Raw genomic sequence first — 22,118 nt, 5'->3', positions numbered from 1 at the left:
TATAAAAGCCCCCCTTCAACCATCAAGTATACGAGTCTCGGCTTGACATTTTGGGACTAGTGCATTCAATTGAACGAGCTGGCCAATGGACCGCAAGGATGAGTCTCCACAACGGTACAGCCAGCCCATTACTAATACTTGTCGTGCCGCTATGTTGCAATCCTCCCCCCGTCAAGTCTAGGAATCAGTTGATTCAGTCACTTTGCTCAGATATTCAAGGCATCTTCAACCATGAATGCCAAGGCACCTCGGAAGAAAAGATACGCTACAAAGGGGAAAACCGGCTGTATCACCTGTCGGTCAGTCATGATCCTTGCAACCGCAGCCAGTAACTAACCGTGATAGGATTCGGCGAGTGAAGTGTGACGAAGACAAGCCAAGTTGTCATCGTTGCACCTCCACCGGCCGCAAGTGCGACGGTTATGACCTGGCTACCCTAGCCCCCAGCGGCAGAGTTCAACTTCGCCCGATAGTCTCTGGAGGCACTGATTCTGAAAGTCAGGCAATCTACCAATTCCGAACCCGAATCGCAACGCTCATCGCCTCTTCTTTCGATGCCGACTTCTGGACATACGACGTGTTACATAAGGCAGATAGATATGCGCCCGTGCGCCATGCGCTTGCAGCTCTGGCATCAGCATACCAGAAATCTATCCTTCTTGGGATCCAATCCGCTTCATGCGACAGATTCATATTTTCCCAGTACGATAAAGCCATAAAGTCTCTTTACACCTGCTTTCAACAGAGCAAGACCCTCTCTACAGGAGGAAAACTGGCTGCTTTGGTGGCAAACTTTCTCTTCACTTATCTTTGCTCTTTGCAAGGTCTTCGTGAAGAAGCTCTTATTCATCTCAGAAACGGACTAGCACTCATCAATGAATGGGGTGACCTGAGAGGTCATGGCCAGCATATGATGACGGATATACTAGGCCTATACATGAGGTTGGATACACAAACGCGGGTCATCTCAACAGCCGACTGTGTGTCGCTTTGCTGGGGAGATCGGTTGATCCAATCATCTTGGGGTGAGAATTCCGGGGGCAACTCGATATGTCCGTTGCTGCGACAGCTTGACGCCATACACAGCCGATTGCTAGGGTCTCCACTCATTTATGACAATTCCAACTTTGATCCATGTCGCGAACAGTCTTTAGGAATTTGGGACCTGCGTTTTCAGAGCCTAACTGTTACCTCTCAAGAAGAAGAGAATCATGTGACCGCCCTCAGAATGCGACGGAAGATGGTTGAAGTGACCATGAATATGTCAATTAACACAACTGATGGTGTAAAAAGCACTGTCGATATCAATTGCAAGACCATTTTGGATTTGGCGCTCCAGCTAATAAACGACCTGGGCCTCCGACCTGCCCAAGCTGGATTCTATCTGGCCAACGGCCTTGTCGAAGCACTCTACTTCGTCGCTGTCAATTCCGAGGACTGGGACTTGAGACAACAGGCTATAGGCATTTTACGACAATATCGGTTCACAGATGGGGTTTGGGGAAGCAATGCTGCTGCTGATTTAGCAGAGAGCCGTTTACAGAGCGATATCCACACTTATCAGCAGCAGCTTGAGGCGTGACGAAAAGATATACATGCCAATATCATAATATACAACAGATTCGTCTTTCTTGGTCTTATTCTCATTCTATACTTGCTTGAAGATGGTGATCCCTTGCGGCTCGGGATACCTAAGGAAAAGCTTGAGCTTCGGCAAGATGTCAGAGAATGCCGGTAGCTTCTCCATATCCAACCCCCTCCCATCTCGTCCATCAATCTTGAAAGGTCTCATACTGAGCTTATTCTGCTCAATATCCTCCAGTGAGAATTGCAGTGGCAGGATGCAAGCAACTTGAGGCGCCTTTAAATTCTTGCCTATCATTCCGGCGATTTGATTCAGCCAGCTTGGAACGGCAGGGTCAGCAAATGACATGACGATGCAGCCGCCGGCCAGGGCCAAAAGATCATTTTTGTCGGCATGGGGTTTCGGCAGCCATAATTCGGTCTTTATTTGTGACAATGCAGGTTTGGTCTGCTGTTCCAGAGATTTCCAAATGGCAAAGCCGTGTTCGTCTACTTGATGAAAGTCGACGGCAAACATGTAACAGTTGTGGTATTTGCCTTGAGCGTCAGGGTGCTGATTCAAATTGACTTTGATAGGTGCGCATGAAGCGACGGGAGATATTTCGACGACCTGTTGCTTTGGGTGGCCTTTGCTGTCTTTCTTTTCGGTACCGTCTATTTCCGGGGACTCATCTTCGTCGGCATCAATTCGTTGCAGAGAGATCAGTTGCCTCCGAACAGTGGCCTCATCACCATGAAGAATGGCCACGGCCAAGAGTACTTGCACGCCGAGGAGAAAGGTGAGCCCAGCTGCGCTCCAGATGTAGGGTGAGGCTTTGACCGACGGCTGAACCCATTGCACGATGGCACGAACATACTCATCCATGATAAAGTTTTCAAAAAGAATATTAAGGGGATGATCTTTTATTTTAGTGGGCGAACCTTGGTTAAAGACATTGAACGAACGATTTGCCAAGTAATTTGATGAGGCGCAATTCTTTCCACGTGCTAATTGTGACAAATTGATTGGCGTAAATGTCGTTGCCAAGCACTACATTCAGCAAAGTCTCATTAGCAACATTAGAGGTGAAAAGCTTTGCGATAGCACGAGGTATTCTATCGTTATACTTTTACAAGGCAAGGCAAGGTCACGAGACCTGGGGTTGTCGTTGCGAAATGTTTGGTGCGAATATAGACGTTGCGCTGGAAGGCTTTTTAAGCCACGTGTGAAAGATGCGCGCAGAACGCCAAGACGGAAATTATCTGTGAATGAATGAATGAATATTCGTTAATTATTCCTCTGATCTTGCGTTGAGTTTGTCATGAATGCTAGGCGAATGAGGGAATCGATACGGCGTAGCAACACGCAAGTCAATGTCAGTACCACTCGCAGCGACGCAAGGTCACCTGCCTTCGTGTCAAAGTCGCATCAAGATTCACGATCGATTGATTTAACATTTCATAACTGACTTTCTGACCTCTCATCGCTCATTATTCTCGGCGAATGACAAACGTTATATCTGAGTCATTCCAGGCATCTATACCAGAATTTAGACAGAATAAATCCCCTTCGCATAAATAGATAGACAACTCTCTCCCCCCCTAAATCTATAAATATTTCGTACCCCGGCATGATCCGCGTCTGTGCTCCTTCACTCCGCATTCTGAAATCCGTCTTGATCGCCCTAACCTCGCCAAGCCTCACTCATTCTCGCTTACATAACCCGCTTACCCCATACGGTCCACATAAAATGGCTCAATCCGCTACGTCACTAGACGCGCTAGTGACTTCAACCTTGAGTCCACAACACACCACTCAAAATATCGTATCACGTCCCTCCTCACCATCCTTACCCGACAATTTAGACATGGTGGCCATTCCTCTTCATCATGGCGCTCACTGCGACAGCCTCGCGCGTCTCACAGATGAGATTCTCGTGTCGATAATGGAAACACTGCCCAAGCATGACCTCTGCAGCGTCTCGCGCTTGAACAAGCGCTATCATGCCCTCGCCGATGCTGTCCTGTATAATACGGTTCAGTGGCTCAGACCGGAGCTCCATCTTATCTTTAGTCAATCGCTTAATCGACGGCCAAGACGCGGATCAGCTATTGAGGGGGTCAAGCTCGCGTATCCGGCTTCAGAGTTAACACGTCTCATCTCCGACACGCTAGAGCCAACCAATTCCGTGTCGCATACAATCTCAACCATGTCAAATCTCAAAACATTGGATATCGCCGTACCAGTTGGTCTTCTACACAGTATAGGGAATCTCTTCAACGGGCCGTTCGATCTCGCTTGTCTGCAATCCTGTACCCTGTTCTACCAGGATGAGGCCGATCAATACTGGGATCTTCAAGAGAACATCCACATCTTTACACACCCAACTCTCGAAACACTGGTCATAAAGCGAGCAAAATTAGACGACAGAGGCTTTGAGTTAATCGAGCGTCCGCACAACACAGCGCTCAGCAAACTTCACCTGATAGAATGCGACATCAACGACGACGCCCTCTCAGACGTCCTCATGTTCCCCGAAGCCCTCAAAGAATTCGTCCTGACTCAAAAAGAAGAACCCGAGCCCGAACTCGAAGAAAGCTCAGCTAGTATCCGCGACTACATCCTCTCCCTAAAAGAACAATGCCACTCTTTAGAAACCATCACCATCGACTTCCCCATGCTAGCCAGCGCGCGGCCCCTCGCCCTCCGCGAATTCACCGCGTTAAAAACACTGCGCTTAAACTGGGACTATCAGCTTTTTGGAAAGTCTACAAAGAAACCACGGCTACACTCTGTTGGACTACCGCCTGAATTAGAAACATTAGAGTTTTTTAATCCGTTGGGTACAGATGAAGAAGTTACAGATTTGTTTGTTAGTGCTATTGAGAGCTTGCATATAACTGCTAGGAAATTGAAGGAGTTGATTGTTTTAGTTGATGAGGATGAGGTTCCGAAGGAGGTTTTGGAGGCGGTTAAGAAGCAGGAGCAGTTGCATTTAAATGTTATTGGAGGGGATCTAGATGATGATGAATAGATGATTGGCATTGGATAGAATAATGGAGTTGGTTAAACATTACGAAACATAGAATAAATATACAGCGATTATCTTTTGCATCGAACAATACTAATCCATGCCTTAGGGACTGGTCTTTAAATATTGGACGACTGCCATAACAGATAAACCCGCCCCAAGGAAGCAAGAAAACCTCTAATTTAAAACTGATGACTTCAATGCTCCCATAGTATACAAATTGATTGATAAAAGGTATTTTCCCTAAATTACAGTTTTTCCCTTTACTCTCCTTAACTCTTAAGATGCTAGGATCCTAGATGAACAAAAGCACGCACATACAAAGCTGGTAGAGCAACTCTTCCTCGATCTCCCAATAAGCGAAGTCCTCCATCCCACCGAGTGGACTCCCGTCGTCGAGCCCTGAGCAGTATGCTGAGGCTGTGGCTTTGTACAAGGGGACTAGTAGCGAGGATGGTCATCCCGAGGTGATTGATGTTATCTTTATGGTAGATACAGAAGGTCTTATTGGGCAGCATATTCCTGAGGATGGTTGGGATCGTGTCTTTTGCGCGCTTTGAAAGCCATGGCCTGTTAATTCTGCGTTTAGATCTGAGTCATGCAGTCATGATGCGATATCGCTGGGGAAAGAGTGTACTTCGGATATCACGGCTCATTCGGAACTCCCGGAAAGCTTGTTAATTAAATTGCTGTTTCACTTTGACATCTGTTTCAACCTGCGTGCCAACCACTCCCCAGCCGTATAGACCCTCTCCTCACCAACCTTTCCCCCAACAGCGACAACAGGCTCATCCTTGTACTTCTCAACCGGTTCCATCAAAACATCATCGGCTGGTCTCACGAAATACACCAAACTATATCGATCTCGTTTTCCTTGCGGTCCCGGCAAAGGTACAACACGGTGTTTTCCAGACTTGAGACGACCATTACTAAACTTAACCATCGCATCGCCCAGATTAATAATAGCGTGCCCTGGTAAGGGCTTGACAAATGCCCAATCTCCTTGTTTTGCGGGATCGTGAGATTGGATCTGGAGACCGCCGACCCAGTTAAACAGGACGGTGATGCTGCCGAAGTCTGTATGGGAGGCAAGACCAATTGTTTTAGCATCTGCAGAGTCGCAACCTGGCATTTTGGTCATCCGGATATGATCTCCAGAAAGTGAAGAAATCTTGTTTCTTTTCAAAAACTCATCAGACGGTAGATCAAGCTGTTCCGCCAAGATTCGAAGGATGTGAAGACCCAAAGAATGACAATCTTCAGCAAACTTTCCCAACTCTGCCCAACGATCAGTGATCTCTGCCGGATATTTCCGCGTCTCTGAGTTTCCCAACAAGTGATCCTTGCTCACGTTGAAGAACTCAGTAGTATCAGGTCGCGAGTCTTTGTCTGTCTGCTTAACTGCACCAGCTGGTTTGTAGCCGAACATTTCTTTTCCCCTCTCTGCAAGACATTCCGTCTTTTGGTCTAGAGGAATGTTGAGCGCGCGTTTTGAGATGGCGAGGACATCTTCAGTGTCGTTCAGAAGAGCTTTCCCCGTTGGATCATCGGTCAGGTCTAGATAGAAGAAGCCGTCTGATTGTGAGGCTTCAAGGACTTTTATCATCTCATCTTGGTCAAAGTTTTTGAGCTTGGAGTATGAGATCCGGGCGATTGGCACTGTTGGCACATCATCTGGGAATGGAGGAATGGCGTCATCGAGACTGCCCATATTTGTAGTTGGGCTTTGTGGAATAAGTAATGAAATGAGCGAAGGCCTCTAACTTCATGATCGATTGAAGCTGGCCGGTTCGACTGTTAAGTACCGAGAGGTTATTCTTAGTGCACGGGAACCTCCACGAGAGATTGACGTCACTCAACATAGAACAGGAGCCAAAGTGCCATGGCACGGAAACTTCCATCTCTCGGCAGTTGGATGATTGGGGAAAAAGACAACGGCAGATGTCTACCACGTCACATGCCAGAAAAAGGGAAATGCTACGTTAAAGCAACCGGCTTCTCTGTCATCGGGCTAGGGGGGATAAGAACACTTAGGATCTTTATCCTAAATATTAAAGAGACTTAGGTAAGTTTAGGATAACCTAGGAGACCTTTAGACTAGTCATTTTTAGTACCTTCTGTGTTTATTCCCAAGAAAAGAAAAAAGGCTTAGTAATAGTTTTAATCGTCTTGATAATCTGACGTTAGGTACTAGGAGAGTTGAGTTACATATAAACCTTGTACATGTGATCTTTTCTTTCCCCCTGTCAGACCAGGATGGACCTGATATCCTTACCACGGGAAATTCTGTATTGGCGCAGCGCAGTGGCTGATAAGCTTAGATGTTGCTGACAATACCTTAACCATTAGTCGACAAGTTAGCTCGATTGGAAGAGCGGTAAATTCCCTCTCCATTTTCTGTTCGTTCTCACAAGCCCAGCTCCGGCAAATTGCCTCGCCTTCCCTATATCACTTGTTGACCACAGGATAGCCTGTGACCATCTCCTCGCCGTAGTGATAGCGACAGCTCGTGTCACTACAGGTCTCAGGTACACCAGAGTGGCCAAAGTATATATAAGAGGCTGTGTCGATGGCGTGGAACCAATCATGGGGCAGGCCTCCCATATTTGACTTTGGCATGTCAAAGCATATCCTTCTGAGATACGTCAAAGCAATACAGCCTTTTTCCTTTTCGCAGTGGCCACATGCCACCTTCAAGGGCCGAAACGGGCTGCAGGCGTGCGGACGTCCACGGTCCATGGATGCCCAGCCACCGCGAAGCTTGATCAGGTCTGGTGAGATAGCTTCTGATCTGTCGATTTCGACAATAGAATCCCATTCGGCCATCGCTTTTACTCCTCGTCGTGGTATCAAATGATAGCCTCCTGTTAATCTGATCTTCTGAATGGCATCCTGTAGGTTTTTCTTGTATAAATAGCCACTGGGATGGAAGATGGAAGGGTCGCCGCCGGAGTGTCCTCTCCAGAAGATAAGAACCACTGTCATTTCCCCTGGAAGCTTTGTGGCAAAAGCTCGCGGACCTTGACCCTCGGTGCACGGTCTGGCGTGATCCTCGTCGTCACAGCTCCCTAGGAATATCCGACCTTCGTTGGGTTGCCCATTGTCTATGCGGCTTTTTATATCGTCCCATGTTAGTGTTTTATGGCGACACAGTCGAATGCAACCTTCCTTCCCGATACAGATTCGTTTGGAGAGCTTCAAGAGTTGCTTCCGGGTAAAGCACGAGACAGGATGCTCCACGCCGCAGGAGGAACAACGTAACCAGCCATGGGAATAGAGGGCTTGAAACTTGCAAGTGATGAAATCCAAGGCGCTATCCCTTCGGTCTCGGCGTTCTTGACACTTTTTACACGTGTTATCCTTCCTCATTAGCCTTCCGAGTCCCTTGGCTTCAGATGCTCCGACTTTGTGTTGGAAACAGTGACGCTCCTGCGACGGACATTCCAACATCGTGTTTTGATCTTTCTAGCCACCAGAACACCACTGGCAGCAGTCATTATATGAGAAAGGGTGGTGTAGAAATTCGTTCCCTTCCATAAGGCGCCTAAACCGTCTGGAAACTTCCCGCAGTGCAAAGAAAGCAAGAAGACATCCTTTGTCTGTTGGCGGTGAGAGCTTGAAGATAATAAGCAACAGTATCTCATCGGGAAGTCTATGTAGCCCAGTACTCTCAGCTGGCCCAAAAGAGGGTTCATTATAAAGAGGCTTTATGCCATCCTTCCCAAGTGTTGGATTCAGTGGTTCTCTCCAAAGACTTCGTTCGATTGCTGATTCCGTCTTGTGAGTGTCGGCATCGGCGCTCCTCATCGCTTCATTATATCCTAGTTAATCATGATCAGTATTTAAAACATTGAAACGACTATATCGCTATACTTAAAGCATTGTTAGATGCATTTCTATTTGGGTCGGTTGGATCAGGATCTTCTGCCACAGGAGTTAGTTACCGTGTTGCTGTACCGAATATATTTCATACGTAACGCTTTCCATGCACCGGCTATCAATATGAATCCCAGTACTGTCCCCGTATACCAAAGCCATGTCGGCATTATGGCGGGATTGGATTGGAAAGTAAAGCGTTTATAAGAGGACAGGAGAAGTAGGCGGGGCAGGGCACCAAGAGGATTAAATATTCACACCAAGATGTAATGACCACTTGTTCGCATGATCTAAAACCTTGAGTATAAAGTATATGATGGTCTTGAAGTCTATTATGTGACGTTTCTGTATAGTTTAAGGTTATGGGAAGGAAAAGACGAATATATGTTCTTTTTCTGTAGCATTGATGAGCTGCATTTGTAAACTCTTGAGAACTAATTGTTAGTCAGCGGGTTTAGCTCAGTTGGGAGAGCGTCAGACTGAAGTCAAACTTCAATCAATTGATATCTGAAGGTCGTGTGTTCGATCCACACAAACCGCAAAAACTTTGTTTTTGCCAATATCTCCTCCAATTCTATATACCTACCTACCTACTCTACTACCTGTCATGTCCATTTTCTTTTGCCATCTCATGTCTCACACCAATACTGTTCCTTAACCTGGCCATTCAGCGCAATCGATAATCTTATGGTCGCTTGACCATCCCACCATCACGAAGACAAGGAACCATTGGTCAGTTTCACCAAGACTTGCAGCAAACTAGCAGTCGTCTTTACCATTCCGGGTCTGTCAGCCCACTTGATCCAGCGCGCTATTGATTGAAGACCGCAGAGTGCAAGAAAACTTCAGACAGTGAATCAATATGCCAAAAAATACTAGCCTAAAGCTACACTAAATCTACACTGAATTTACCTGAGTCTTTTTGTCATTTAGGATAGAAGTCTTAAGTTTTCATACCTCTATACATGGCCTATAATCGGGTAAAATGTGGCTTGCTGAAGTCCACCAGATGTTGACAGCAAGCAACCCGAGGTTTAAAACCGTGAGAGTTTATTATCTCGTGTTCTGCGACCTTGATGCAACTTCCAAGATCTGATCCAGACTCATACTTTAATGTTCTTGAGAATCAGCTATGGCCACAACACTTGAGAAACTCCCCAAAAACGCGCTCACCTCCATTGCGAGCGTGAGCGCACGTCTCCGGGATGCCATCTCCGCATCTCTCCCCATCGCTCCCGAGCAGTACTTGACTATCACTGTTCCAGGAACTGCGATCGATCTGACTTACTCAGACCATGGAGGCCCATTTGTATACAATGATTCCAAACATGTCTTCGCTCCAGCAAATGTCAGACAATCCGAAGCCAGCTTAGTTGACGGAATGATGCCAATAGTCAAATTGGCGGTATGCATAGCCCCATCTCACCCAAATGTAAGTGCTAACACCTCACAGGTCGGGAATGAGAGGAAGAGCGTCGCAAGTGGTTATGCTCACGCGATCGACACTTTAATTCCCGCAAGGCCGACATTCACCCCCAGCCCAGGTATCCCCAGCCACGGGAAGATGGACTACGCAAAGTCGATGGAGTTTCTTAAACAAAAAGTTCCTGGAACCTCAAAGACCATCGTTGAGGTTTATCGCGATAAGGAAATGAAGTGGGCTGAACAACAACAAATCTGGGAAAAGGCGAAGATCCAGGCCGCTCGTGATGCCGAAGACGCCTTTCGCGAGGGGACTAAGGACTACGTCGAAAAGCGACAGAAGTACTTCGACGATTGGTGCAAGGAAGAGAGCAAGTCTTACAAGTCTGCGGTCCAAGCTGCTTGGATGGATTGGGTTGTTAATGGAAAGAAATATGCTGTGGACTTTAACTTTGGCATGATCCAGATGGACTCCATGGAGCGCATCGAGTCAAGCAAGGAGGCGATGAGGAACTCCGCAATTGATACTGCCAGTGGCAGCGGGGAAGTCTACGGTGTTAGCCTCACACCTAAGACTTGGGCAACTTCCTGTAAAGTCAAGGCCGAGGAGTGGCATAAGCAGAATGATCGTGGGCAGCTGAACGGCGACGATAGGACTGTGTGGAGCAGAATCACAGTTTCCTACTCTGCATCGGATATCCAGACCCACGAAAGTGAGCCCCTGGGCTATGGACTTTGGACCGTTGGCGGCGCTCAGTTGCATGAGAAACTACGCAGAGAGATGGCAGCCTGTGATGTGAGCATTTCCTTTTCTGCCCTCGTCGTCAACATCAACCGCCCATGGCTGCACGGCGAACTCTTCAGCGACACTGATCTCGAGGTACAAAGAGGTGCCAAAGTCAGCCCTGGCCCAAGTCGCCTCCAAGAAATCATCCAGGCCCAGAAGGATGGGGAGAGTGACGAATGGAGCTTCCCTACTTACCCAACCTTTTTTATCATTGCTGCTGATACAATGGTTGAGTTCAAGGGAGAAACTAAGGCTATAGAGGAGTTTTGGAGGCCTAGCGGTGTGACGGTCGGATATGGGCCTTGGTCAGTGTCAAGCAGTGCTGCGGCCGAGCAGATCAGAATTGATTCAACTTCAACTGGCTGTAGGGTCAGTTTTGGAACACCGCAGATTATCGGCTGGGTTAGCCAGATTGTGCCACCTCTGCCACGATTATAATACTTAATTTATTATAACACGAAGTGACCTCACATAACAATAAAGATCCGTTTCCACGCAACTCCTCAATCGGCAAACGCACGGGAGTCTACGGGCTCAGTGCGAAGCTAGGCTCAACCTTTTTATACAACCACCAGCGGCTTTCAGCTATTCTCTATGCAAATACTTTCTCATATCCTTCATGCGCCTTCTCTGCCGCCACGTTTTTCTGCTTGTTTATTTATCACACAACGCAAGAGCCTGCAACCTGGGCCTTGCAGCCTCGCCTCATGATGGTGAAATTCATCAACAAATCTCAATCTGACTTCGCTTCTCGCGAGAATCTGGGAACGCCAGCAGCCACTCATGCCGCGAACATGAACTCCAACTCACCATACCCGCGTGTTACCTATATCCCTACGCCAAAAACCCAGCGCGCTTCTGGTTCGCTTCAACAAGTTCTCGCGTCTCCAGTTCGGCAAGCACCTGCTCCGCCAGCAATGGCAGACATTCGAGTTGCCGTAAGTACATTTCAAGACTATACCATCACTTCCCATCGGTGCTAACTTATTGGAGCGGCTCCGGGGCCTTTCTACGATCCTCAATAATTCCACTTCACCCAAAGAAGCGACAGAAATCTTTACCAGCGAGCTCCAGGTAATGGCCAAGAACACCACCGACGTGTTATCCATCCTTGCACAAATCATACAGCACTACAAAGACGGCACGCGAATACATCGCCAAGCCCACAGAGAACGGCTAATAGTGTACGACGGCCACTGGACCACGTACTTTCGGAAAGTCGCGGCCGATGCGCAATGGTTGACGAACCAGTGGGGTGGTAAGCCTTGGCTCCCTGCTGATATCCGAACTGCCGCTGAGAGCTTATTTGGTAATTCAGAGCCATCAACCTATGTTCATATGCTGGTTGAGATTACCAAGGCAGCTCAGGCCAAGGGAATGGGCCTTCACACTCTCAGGGTCGCGATGAGGAAGGACGCTTTGCAATACCTTACTCGTCAAATGGTCAACAGTGTCATCAAAGAAATCAACGGTAGGAGCGTTAAAGAGGCCTCAAAGGCTCTCAAGAATTCAGTTCAAGACAAGACAGTCATTGATCTCGCCAACAGCGATGAAGCCGGCATGGGCAGATCCAATGAGACGAGACCCATTACCAAAGATCCCAGCAACAAACTTCCTCTAGCGAACCGAGAACATACTCTTCCAGAGTCCCTGGACTACAGAGCTTCTCAAGACAATAGCGCACCAAAGCAGTCTCAGCCCTCACCTCTCACAAAAGATGCAAAAGCGACCACTCCTCCAACAAGCAAAAAGCGCACATTTGAGCAAATGAACGGTGCAGAGATTTCTTCTTATACCAAATACGAAACGCTCGTTTCGAACCTCAAGCCAGATAAGATTGCGCAACTACGAGCTCAGGCGATTAAGAACCTGGAACGAGCAGAGTCCGACAAAGCCAGATGTGACTGTGCACTTGCATATTTAAATGAGAAGGAAGACCAGATGAAACAAATCCGCGATCAAGGCAAGACCTTGATTGATGAGATGAGCAGTGGGATAAAAGAGCAGGGTAATCAGGGTGTCCTAGCTGGGGTACTGGCAAGTACAGGAACGGCATACTTCAACGGCATCAATAGGTTACTTGACTCCCTTCTCCAGTCGTTATCTGGCTCTCAAGATGGACGTACAGTGAGAGACTTACAAGCGCAACGTGCCGAAGCAGTCGATAAGGCTGACAAAGAAAAGAAACAAGTTCAAGCGCTTAACCATATCGAAAAGGCGCGATCAATCCATGAGAACTACAAGGAGGCCAAGGGCTATCGACAAAAGATACTTGATCTTCTAAGTGAGACTGATGAGCGTGCCATGGATCTGGAGAAAGCATGCATTGTCGCTTTCAGCCACGCGGAGCAAGAGGATTGGGCTTCCGTTCTTGCGCCTGAGGATGAGTGATGCGGTTGAGTTGGGGGAGATGATTTCGTACTGGTTACGCAGCTGTGAATGAGGTTATTTTGGACTTTGCTATTTTACTGAGAGAAATGGGTCCTGGTGTACATATCTACGACATAGCTTGAGAGATGAAGATAGCGATGAAGGATCAGACCATCACGTTCAGATTTGGCGCCGGGGAATGAGTCACCCCGCACCGAGGTTTGGTGACCTTGAAATTGAGCTTTTATCGCCATAAAAATAAACATTCTGTTCTCCCATATGACTCTCGCCATCTATAAGAAAACAAAATGTCACCTGATTCGCGACCATTAACACCGCCTCATCATCCGAACTTTGGTGTGCGCATGTCCAGTGAGAGCATCAACCGTTTGGGGCGCCACGTACTTCCCGACGATACCCAGATAGACTTGGAACCTCTTCCGTCTTTGAAGTCCTTCAATAACCGGATCTACTATCTCAAATGTCATATAAAAGCCCAAGGAGGTGGCAATACAGCTCGTATTGATGAGCTTGTTCTCAAGATCAATGGTCGAGGATTTGGGCCAGAGAAGATTCAAAATGAGGTTTCTTGTCTACGCCTGCTGGAGCACTTTTGTCCTGAGATCCCAGCGCCTCGTGCGGTAGCTTGGTCTCAGGATGGATCGACTTTCGATACCAAAGACGCGCAGCACAGGGAGATGAAGCTCAATGGTATGGATGAGGCCCCGGGTGGTTGGATATTGATGACGAGAGTTCCGGGACGGCCCATCAACCTATTTGCAATCAATGATGACGACAAAGTTCATCTAGCGACACAGTTGGCAGATCATGTTACCAACTGGCGACAAAACATTCCTCCTCAGGTATATGCCGGGAATCTCTGCTTCCAGGTTGCGAATGAACCAAACTCTCGGCCTGATATCGCCCTCCCAAACGGAACGGGGCTCATAGTCAGAGGCATGCTAGGAGAGGAACTTTATTCCAAAGAAGTTATTGCTTCGCTTGCAGGCTATTACAGGCTGAGGATAGAGAACAAGATAAAGACCTTGGAGACGAACGCGACGTTTGCGCCAAACAGAGGTCTCGTGCAGCCTCTGCAAACGTTCATACGACAAGACCTCCCTACCATTGGGGTATTGACCACCGAGGATGACTCCTTTGTATTCACTCATTACGACCTATCCCCCCGAAACATCCTCACATCTGGCCAGCCCCCTCGAATCACTGGCATCGTGGACTTTGAGTTCTCTGGGTTCTTTCCACCGCTCGATGAATTCCTGAACGACTGTATCGCCAACGATGGTGATTGGCCTAAAGATATGTACGAGACATATTTGGGGCGGTTGGAGAGCAATGGTGTACTAACGCCCTTGGAAGGAATAAAGAACGGCCAATGGGAGCAGATGGCATTATTGGAAGAGCTGGTTGGAAAGAGTGCACCTTGGTGGTTGCCTGGCGAGTTTCAAGGTCAACAGCTGGAACAAGAGTTAAACAAGGTCATGTCACGAGTTGAGGAGATATTAAAGAAGTTGAGAAAGTGAGAATAGACTACCCCGAGACCTTCTGTCGGGAAATCTATGGTCCGTATCGACCTGACCATCCATATCTTAGCGCGATTTCCCTTATCTGAACCGAGTCGCCTAGATAAATTGGTCTCACTTCAGTCATCTCATCTTAGCTGGTCGTCACACCTTCACTACTTGATCACTAGAGCCTAGCTATCAGTTTCCGAGTCTCAAGTCTCTCCCAAGCTCATTCTGCTCCTCTAATGTTGCCACCCTAGCAAAGGCAGACGAAAGATGCCACAAGGGCGAACATAAGAAGTTAGCTCTTCATCGCGAAATGAAGGCAGAGCAAGCTATGGATCGATAGCAGACCATTGTTGTAGGTCTGGCAAATAAAAAAAGATCTCTGGTAAACGAGATGGATCGTGTTGTCAGCGTGGAAAGGTTGAAATCACGACGAGATGTTGAGAAGTTGAAATTATGCGGAGTTGAAAGTTTTGTTGTTGTGATTGATATTCGAGTGCGGAAATAGGGCTTTCTCTCAACACCTTCCGTTCGCACAATATCACATCTTTTCACCACGAAATCGTACATGATGACATCTATAGCTTATTTTCATAAGGAACTTAGGTAAATTTAGTGTAGACTTAGTCTAGATTTAGCAGGCTTTAGACTAGTCAATATTAACAACCAGGTTTAAGTCAGGAGTTTTTTTACTCTCTAAGGGCAGGATCTTCTGGCATAAAATTAGGAGGTAAAGATAATTACTTTACTTGCGAGCTCTTTTGATGGTGGAAGTAACAGTTATTTCATCGGGCAATGGCTGAACCGGCTCTGGTGAAGGTATCGGCCATACCGGCTTTGTCTGGGATGTATACTCAGGCTTGTCGGAGTCCTAAGAGGACACTATAAAAGGCTGTTCCTTATCAATGATTTCTTATACACACTGGCACCCTTTAGCATCTCTCCGATATGACATGAAAGCTGAAAGGAGAGCGGTATAAGTGAGTAAAAAAGCAGAACCCTTAAGGCTCTTTTGTAAGACACACTACTGATTATCTCGAGAAATGTAAAGTCCACCAGGCCAAATGTGAAGATCAAGACAATTGAACCGAATGAAGTGGCCTAGTTCTTAGCATTGGAACCATTCTCATCACCCTGCAGGCAACCTGAGTTTTGTACCTCTTGCTTGAGCTTACCAATGTAGTTGCCTGATGCAGCTAGAGTCCACATGCAAATGTCAATGACAACAATGTAGTCAAGAGTTAGGACACTATTTCCTATGCACTTGAGATGACTTTTGGATCTTTGCTCCGATATTTCCCCCCAGCATCTGTTGATATTGCTTGAGAAATATAGACCAGGGATGTTTGAGATCTGTAGCCTGAGGCTTCCTCTTTCTCTTGGAGAATATCCATTCGACTGTCATCTGACCCCAAAGCCATGACTCAACAGAATGCCCCGATCACTCTGACATGTTGGCCATTGCGGCGATTGCCCTTGCCGACGAACATAAAACAATCTTTACACACAGCGACAATTTACCAGAGACGGAAATCTCTGAGTTCCTGTAAATCTCCCTAAGCATTTATAGATAAAGATAAAGATTGACTCGTTAAATATGTCTTATCTTCGTCAATAATTGGGAAAGTCTATGTTCCATAGCTAACAAATATAGACATATTGAGACATGCTCACGCGACCTCGAGTAATTGCTTCTTTGCATCAGGATATGACGTCTTCTGAGCTTTAGGCATTTCGGTGAGATTTACACCGAGCTGATACGTTGATCTTCAGAGCAATTGCGGGGTGTAAACCTTTGAGAGTAAGCAGCAAGATGATCCTCTGTAGCTGTATGCATGATTGAGGCGTGAGATAATCCTCCTATCAAATCTTGCTGTTCCAGAATAATGATTTGCCACGGAATTCTGGGTACATAACTCTAGAATAAAGACATATTGCCCATCAGGTTAACAAAGTCAACTTGTGAGACCAGGGCTTTGAGTCATTGATACTCAGAACATCATGCGTACCTCGCATCTCTTCCACCTACTGGCTATTATCTCCATCGGCTTCGCCAACGGTTGTAAGAATGATGAAGACTGTAGTCTGAACGGAATATGCTTGAGACGGAATAAAACCTGCCGCTGTGATCCAGGTTGGATTGGCAGCGATTGCGGCCGTCTTGATCTTGCTCCGACAACACGATATACTGGCTACAACCATACATACGAGCCTCCAAGAACCGGTGATTTCAGCAGTTGGCCTAATGCCTCTTGGGGAGGTCGAATTATCCAAGATCGTGACAACAAGCGACTATTTCATCTACTCACAGTGCAGTTCAGTCATGGATGCGGTCTGAAGGGCTGGCGTCCTCATTCTTACATCATCCGTGCTGAATCGCATGACGGGCCTCAAGGACCATATAAATATGCTCAAGATGTGTCGAAGAACTTTGCGCATAATCCAGACGTCGTCTGGAGCCACGCCGATAAGAAGTACCTCTTATACAGCATTGGCGTGGAATACGACAAGAGGTTTACGAAGTGCGAAAGCATCAGCTACACTAAATGGCCAAACAATATTTCCGTTTCAGCTGCCGATAATATTCGTGGCCCATGGTCGCCATTCAAGATGATCCTTGATAGTGACCGTCCAGCGGGTGTCCACGCTACCAACCCTTCCGCATTCCCTCTTTGGACGCGCAACAACCCAACAGGCGAAATAGTGCTTGGGATCAAAGACTATTCAATCTTCACCGCGAAGTCTTGGAATAGTGACTATAGGCTCAAATACCAAGCAACATGGAACGTCACAGAGCAAGAAAACCCAGAATGGACCGAAGACCCGTTCATATGGCGCGACAAACGAGGGAACTGGCACTCCATAAACCATTGGATGATAGACTACGTTGAAAATGACAAACAGCAATGGCCTCGCGTCGGATCCCATCTCTTCTCGCGAAAACTCACAGGACCGTGGCATTTCAAGCTCCAAGAGGCTTTTAGTTCAAATGTCAGCTTCACAGATGGATCTTGGCAGGTGTTTAAAAGAAGGGAGAGACCGAAGTTATTCTTTAGTGATGATGGGGAGATGACGCCGCTGTATTTGACTAATGGGGTCCAAGAGATGAATCAGACTGGTGCGGCTTTTACCCTTGTTCAGCCAATTGGTACGAAGTGGAAGAAGTTTGAGAAAGACCTGGGTTTCTGAGAATAATAGCTAAGTCCTTGTGTCAAACTATGCCCTCAACTGCTTTTCTTATCTGATACGTATAACTAGAGATTCTTATTCCTTTGTTAATTCTTATCTGTATCCTCCTCTCGTTGGCTCACGCTTGGATTCTTTGCCACGTATTCACGATTCTGTCTCCCCTCCCATTTCGCGAGCTGCTCCTTGGGCAACATTCTCCCTAACCATGTGCTCCGTTCGCTTCCCCAAGCATCGTGTTTGATACCGGATAGACCATTCAAGTAGAATCTGTTGCGCTCTTCCAGTACACGGGTTGAACAAACCGGGTTAGACTGACTCAAGAAGCTTGTCGATGTCTTCCCTCCGCGGATCTCGGCGAGCTTCAGAAGCCCTTCTATCTCAAATTTCTAGAATTCGATTCCGACGTGCTGTTGAAGGGGTTCTTTGGCTTTGGTGGGTGACTGCTGTGGCGACTTTGTGGTCGCGGATTGAGTCTAGCATCTATCGATAGTTCCACATTTCGTAGTGACGGTAGGTGAACAGCGTGTCCGTTCCCTATAGTTAAAGCTTATGATATCTCAACGAGATATACCAAGCCAACACATTGAAAATCCCAATTAACTCAAGCTTTTAAAAGGCAATATGTACATATCCTCAACAAAGACAAGTCTCCCAATTTCAGGTACAGGGAGATTGATAGCAATCTCGGTTTGCTGTTTCGTGAGCTACTGGCATTGACATGTGACGGATCCTCCACGCAGGGAATTAGTGTCGCCCGGCTACAATGTAGCTATTCCTTGAACATGGCATTTCTCCGCTGGCATAGTATGGTCCTCTAAGGAATTTGGGTTCAGATTCTTGTTTCAGCTTATAGTGAATGCAGATCAGTCAGCCCTAAAGCATGCCATGTTACCTCGTCTTTAGTTTCATGGCTATGGATCTCATGTTCTTGGACGGCCCCCAATCCCCCGCTGTCTTCTCCACGTTCTGAGTGGGCTAGCTCTAAATGCCGCATACCCATGTTCCTTGCTGTTTGACATCATTGGTACGATCCCAAAGCGGATCACTACTAGACTTGTGTAAGTGTGTAGTTCGATGAATCTTGTAATTACATTTCATTGTTTGCGACTTTTGTCTCAGGCTTGAAACAGCCATACGTAGGGTTAAATGATAAGTATGCTTAGAAACGTTTCTGCATTACTATGTATCGAGATACAGTTGCTGTTCTCTTATTGTATCTTTGGGAAACATTTTGATAGAATTTTCATTTCTGTCTCGCACTGAATACCTTACAAGATACTAAAGCTACCTTGAAACAGTATGCCAAGTCTCTTACTTTAAAGAATGATCAACTTGGTTTTGCCCTCGACTGGTTCGACTATGGACCCATCTGACAGCATCACCACTTTCATGTGCCCGCTTACTACTAATACATGCATAACAGTCATGCCATGCCTTGCATAGCAGGATCGTAAAGGATTTTAGTAGCCATACAAATCATGCCGGAATTCCGTTCTAGCACAGCCTTCCTAATCAAGTAGTTCGTAAAGTGCACTGCGCTAGGTCGTCCAATAAGCTTAACCCCAATGCGAGAGCCTAGAGTCCGAAACTCTAAAAATCCTTCTAGGCTGACATATGCAATTATGCATATCGGTAGTTGTGAAAGTGCTGCTGATCTCCTGAGGTTATGAGATCACTTCCTGTTAGAGTCGAAATGGATTGTGTTGGTCTGATCACTGATGTAATTGATGATGGACTCAATGGGATGATTGTGAGAATTGCTTGAATCGGGCAAATCCTTCGAATGAACAGGTTTTGTGAAAGAGTTGTCAAGATATGGCCTGACTCGGAATATTGTAGTACTGCTTCAATTATAAAATCTCAGCGGTTCCTCACTGCTCTTGATATTATCACCAAAGCATCTTATCACTTCAACTTACAAGCTATACTCGCCATTGCCCAACATGCATCCAAGCTTCCTCCTCTTGGCCCTCACTAGCCTTGGCAGTGCCTCTCCTACCGGTCTTCTTACCACTTCCCATGATCTACAAGTCAGAGAGATTCACGCCGATGAGCTTCACTCTCGAGCCCTCGCCAATCACCCCAAAGACCTCATCATAGACTCAGGGGATCTCAATGACTACATCAAGAAACACCCTAATTCAGATAGCGTAGTCTATCTGAAGGACAAGCAGTCCTTCGTACCATTATCGAGCGTCTCAGTGCTCGAAGATAAGGAAACTAAAGACGGCAAATCCAAGCGTCAGTATACTGGCCCTTGTTATGTCTATGACCAGTGGCAAGCCCGTGATTCCCAATCCTACTGGGGTCCATGGGAAACAGCTTCTGGCTGCCTTTACACCGGCCTGAGTGAAGGTTCAGGTACCCGAACTATAAGTTGGTCCAAATCAGTCTCTGTTGAAGTCTCAGGTGGATTGGATTGGAACCCGATCAAGGACGTCTTGGGTGTCTCTCTTGGTCTTGCTGTTACAAACACCTGGACTGATGGTGGTAAGATTGACTGTAACATCCCTGCTGGATCAGTCGGTCAAATTTGGGCGCAGAAATACCTGGGAGAAGGTAAGTTTACACTCTTGTTATATTTTGAGAAGAGAGCTAACTAGAATAGCACATATGTGGAAGAGAATGTGCCAGTCTTGTGGCGCCTCTGGCCAAAAGTGCCTTGGTGATTGGAAAGAAGCTGGATTTGTCAAAGCTCCAACAGACGGGTATGTTAAGTTTGACGTTGTATGAAGTAAGAGACTAACATGTTATAGTTCTGATCCCGGTAAGAACTTGAACACAGGCTGCAGCACTGGCAATGAGAATGTCAAGTGCTAGAGTTGGGTATCTCTACGATGTACTTGTGGGTAATCTTGGCTTGGACACGGTCGTTAACAGGTTGCGGCCGAACAACGGTGGATAATCTTGGAAATAGGTGGCCAGTTACATTGGGACTTCAACACCAATGGACTCTTGTCCATGCAATAGATTCTTCCAGCGATGTACCAGAAGGTTGGAAATGTCACTCATTAGTTCTAGCCCTCGTCTTTATCAAGTATCAAACAGTCTTTAATCTAAAGTTATTTGTGATCATCAACTCTCATCGGACCCAGGACGTATGCCCGGACGTTGATAAGAGAAACCCATTACTTGCAGGATCTACTAAAATAACATCAACTCTATACCTGATCCTGACATGTACTTATCTTGTGTTTTGGGGTCACAACATACCCTTCTGGCTATCTAAGGAACAACCTCTTTTCCCTGTAGCATGTCCCAGGTCGGCTTCGGCAACGTCATGACGACCGGATCCAGGTATCTTCCAGTCGCTGTCTTACTCGCCACATACGCACGAGCAACACTCTCAATCTTTGCCCACTCTAGCTCCGACGTGCCAACAGCCCTGCCGCCGCCCATAGCTATCCTCGAAAGGACGTCGGCGACCCATGTTCGGCAACGCCAGTTGGGATCGTTCTGAACGACCGGCGTGCTACGAATAATTTCGACAAGCCGTTTCTCGTCTTCGACTTTGGCAATGATAATGCGGGCGAGTAGATTGTTCGTGCTTCGGACATTAGGAAGATCAATCTCTTCATAAATCCAGCCGCGCATTGGGTGATTCTTGACATGGTAGCGCATGCCGGGCACTTCGGTGCCTGATTCGTTTTTGGGACCGATGAGAAATCCCCAATGATAGCTAGAAATTATATTACCTTAGACTCGGGTAGCGGCTGAGGAACGATGAAGGGTAATTACCGGCGCTCTTCGTTGTTGACAACCCCGCTGGGGTACAAAGCGATGTAAAGCCGGTTCTTATTGAAACCCATTTGGCAAGTTTATAATTACCAAGGTTGAAAGAGTATTCTGGATGTACTTAAGGACAAGAAATGACTTGAACCTGGAAGGAATATGGCTTGTTAGTTGTTTTGTGGAAAGGCGTGTAATACTGGCGTGATTCCTGGGGAATATTTCGGGTGTCAGGAAGTTCGATGCTAACTTAAAGGAAAAGGAGATAAAATAGTTCCTTTCGATTAGTTGAATCGATCATTCTTGCTGGGACATGAGATCAGGTTTCCACAAACTTAAGTCGGCACGATACTGCTCATCTGGATCCCTTTTATGTTGTTGACGAACGACCCTGAGTAAGTAAAAATAGTATAGATCTAGAAATAGTCGGGCGCTTAAAGTATTAACATGCCCGTTCTCGAGGGTCGACGTTGTATTTAATGAAGCGCGCGCCAACAAACAGTCTATGTTGGTTGTTTGTTGGTATTTTTGGAAACAAAACTTTCAGCCCCAAGACCAACACTGCGAGGAACGGCGATCTTTGCCTCATGTCCAATGCCGTGAGACCTTCTCTAGAGATAA

The 22,118-nt window shown here is 46.7% G+C and overlaps 11 protein-coding genes and 1 non-coding gene across 12 annotated transcripts; 8 read left to right on the top strand and 4 right to left on the bottom strand.

Annotated features, from left to right (window-relative positions):
- Positions 1–169: 169 nt before the first annotated feature.
- Positions 170–1,978, top strand: BKA55DRAFT_673425 (uncharacterized protein). Its single transcript, XM_046198029.1, has 2 exons — positions 170–299; positions 346–1,978. The coding sequence occupies exons 1-2, from the start codon at positions 232–234 to the stop codon at positions 1,580–1,582; spliced, it is 1,305 nt and encodes a 434-aa protein (XP_046051752.1). The 5' UTR covers positions 170–231; the 3' UTR covers positions 1,583–1,978.
- BKA55DRAFT_638779 (uncharacterized protein) lies at positions 1,649–2,500 on the bottom strand (the record flags this gene model as incomplete). The annotated part of the gene is made up of 1 exon (XM_046197088.1): positions 1,649–2,500. The coding sequence occupies exon 1, from the start codon at positions 2,447–2,449 to the stop codon at positions 1,649–1,651; it is 801 nt and encodes a 266-aa protein (XP_046051751.1). The 5' UTR covers positions 2,450–2,500.
- Positions 2,501–3,316: 816 nt separating this feature from the next.
- BKA55DRAFT_735880 (uncharacterized protein) lies at positions 3,317–4,676 on the top strand. The gene has a single exon (XM_046201310.1). It carries the CDS (start codon positions 3,432–3,434, stop codon positions 4,596–4,598), a length of 1,167 nt encoding a protein of 388 aa, XP_046051750.1. The 5' UTR covers positions 3,317–3,431; the 3' UTR covers positions 4,599–4,676.
- Positions 4,677–5,260: 584 nt separating this feature from the next.
- BKA55DRAFT_561966 (uncharacterized protein) lies at positions 5,261–6,683 on the bottom strand. Its single transcript, XM_046192206.1, has one exon. The coding sequence runs from the start codon at positions 6,304–6,306 to the stop codon at positions 5,290–5,292; it is 1,017 nt and encodes a 338-aa protein (XP_046051749.1). The 5' UTR covers positions 6,307–6,683; the 3' UTR covers positions 5,261–5,289.
- Positions 6,684–7,043: 360 nt separating this feature from the next.
- Positions 7,044–7,580, bottom strand: BKA55DRAFT_536744 (uncharacterized protein; the record flags this gene model as incomplete). Its single annotated transcript, XM_046189860.1, has 1 exon — positions 7,044–7,580. One exon carries the CDS (start codon positions 7,578–7,580, stop codon positions 7,044–7,046), a length of 537 nt encoding a protein of 178 aa, XP_046051748.1.
- Positions 7,581–8,919: 1,339 nt separating this feature from the next.
- Positions 8,920–9,012, top strand: BKA55DRAFT_t133. Its single transcript has one exon. It is a non-coding gene; the product is annotated as a tRNA-Phe (tRNA).
- A 591-nt stretch (positions 9,013–9,603) lies between these two features.
- BKA55DRAFT_591838 (uncharacterized protein) lies at positions 9,604–11,118 on the top strand (the record flags this gene model as incomplete). The annotated part of the gene is made up of 2 exons (XM_046195311.1): positions 9,604–9,876; positions 9,925–11,118. 2 exons carry the CDS (start codon positions 9,604–9,606, stop codon positions 11,116–11,118), a joined length of 1,467 nt encoding a protein of 488 aa, XP_046051747.1.
- A 356-nt stretch (positions 11,119–11,474) lies between these two features.
- BKA55DRAFT_591837 (uncharacterized protein) lies at positions 11,475–13,071 on the top strand (the record flags this gene model as incomplete). Its single annotated transcript, XM_046195310.1, has 2 exons — positions 11,475–11,618; positions 11,674–13,071. 2 exons carry the CDS (start codon positions 11,475–11,477, stop codon positions 13,069–13,071), a joined length of 1,542 nt encoding a protein of 513 aa, XP_046051746.1.
- Positions 13,072–13,358: 287 nt separating this feature from the next.
- On the top strand, positions 13,359–14,591 carry BKA55DRAFT_687326 (uncharacterized protein; the record flags this gene model as incomplete). Its single annotated transcript, XM_046199051.1, has 1 exon — positions 13,359–14,591. The coding sequence occupies one exon, from the start codon at positions 13,359–13,361 to the stop codon at positions 14,589–14,591; it is 1,233 nt and encodes a 410-aa protein (XP_046051745.1).
- Positions 14,592–16,580: 1,989 nt separating this feature from the next.
- On the top strand, positions 16,581–17,768 carry BKA55DRAFT_507150 (uncharacterized protein; the record flags this gene model as incomplete). The annotated part of the gene is made up of 1 exon (XM_046187324.1): positions 16,581–17,768. The coding sequence occupies one exon, from the start codon at positions 16,581–16,583 to the stop codon at positions 17,766–17,768; it is 1,188 nt and encodes a 395-aa protein (XP_046051744.1).
- Positions 17,769–19,599: 1,831 nt separating this feature from the next.
- BKA55DRAFT_561961 (uncharacterized protein) lies at positions 19,600–20,806 on the top strand. The gene is made up of 3 exons (XM_046192205.1): positions 19,600–20,327; positions 20,377–20,476; positions 20,525–20,806. Exons 1-3 carry the CDS (start codon positions 19,712–19,714, stop codon positions 20,586–20,588), a joined length of 780 nt encoding a protein of 259 aa, XP_046051743.1. The 5' UTR covers positions 19,600–19,711; the 3' UTR covers positions 20,589–20,806.
- Positions 20,807–20,993: 187 nt separating this feature from the next.
- On the bottom strand, positions 20,994–21,822 carry BKA55DRAFT_735874 (uncharacterized protein; the record flags this gene model as incomplete). The annotated part of the gene is made up of 2 exons (XM_046201309.1): positions 21,507–21,822; positions 20,994–21,447 (listed from the first exon to the last, which is right to left on the bottom strand). Exons 1-2 carry the CDS (start codon positions 21,575–21,577, stop codon positions 20,994–20,996), a joined length of 525 nt encoding a protein of 174 aa, XP_046051742.1. The 5' UTR covers positions 21,578–21,822.
- Between the last annotated feature and the right edge of the window lie 296 nt (positions 21,823–22,118).

Source organism: Fusarium redolens, assembly GCF_020744475.1.
Source record: "Fusarium redolens strain MPI-CAGE-AT-0023 chromosome Unknown BKA55scaffold_5, whole genome shotgun sequence".
In the NCBI taxonomy this organism is placed as follows: Eukaryota; Fungi; Ascomycota; class Sordariomycetes; order Hypocreales; family Nectriaceae; genus Fusarium; species Fusarium redolens.
The sequence above is the reverse complement of the archived record's forward strand: the minus strand, read 5'-3'. Positions and strand labels throughout refer to the sequence as shown.

Bases quoted from the DNA above. Each gene is read 5' to 3' on its own strand.
- BKA55DRAFT_673425 (XM_046198029.1), top strand. From the start codon at position 232: ATGAATGCCAAGGCACCTCGGAAGAAAAGATACGCTACAAAGGGGAAA. The intron at 300-345 runs GTCAGTCATGAT...TAACCGTGATAG, and splicing joins ACCGGCTGTATCACCTGTCG to GATTCGGCGAGTGAAGTGTG.
- BKA55DRAFT_735880 (XM_046201310.1), top strand. From the start codon at position 3,432: ATGGTGGCCATTCCTCTTCATCATGGCGCTCACTGCGACAGCCTCGCG.
- BKA55DRAFT_561966 (XM_046192206.1), bottom strand. From the start codon at position 6,306: ATGGGCAGTCTCGATGACGCCATTCCTCCATTCCCAGATGATGTGCCA.
- BKA55DRAFT_561961 (XM_046192205.1), top strand. From the start codon at position 19,712: ATGCATCCAAGCTTCCTCCTCTTGGCCCTCACTAGCCTTGGCAGTGCC. The intron at 20,328-20,376 runs GTAAGTTTACAC...TAACTAGAATAG, and splicing joins GCAGAAATACCTGGGAGAAG to CACATATGTGGAAGAGAATG. The intron at 20,477-20,524 runs GTATGTTAAGTT...AACATGTTATAG, and splicing joins GTCAAAGCTCCAACAGACGG to TTCTGATCCCGGTAAGAACT.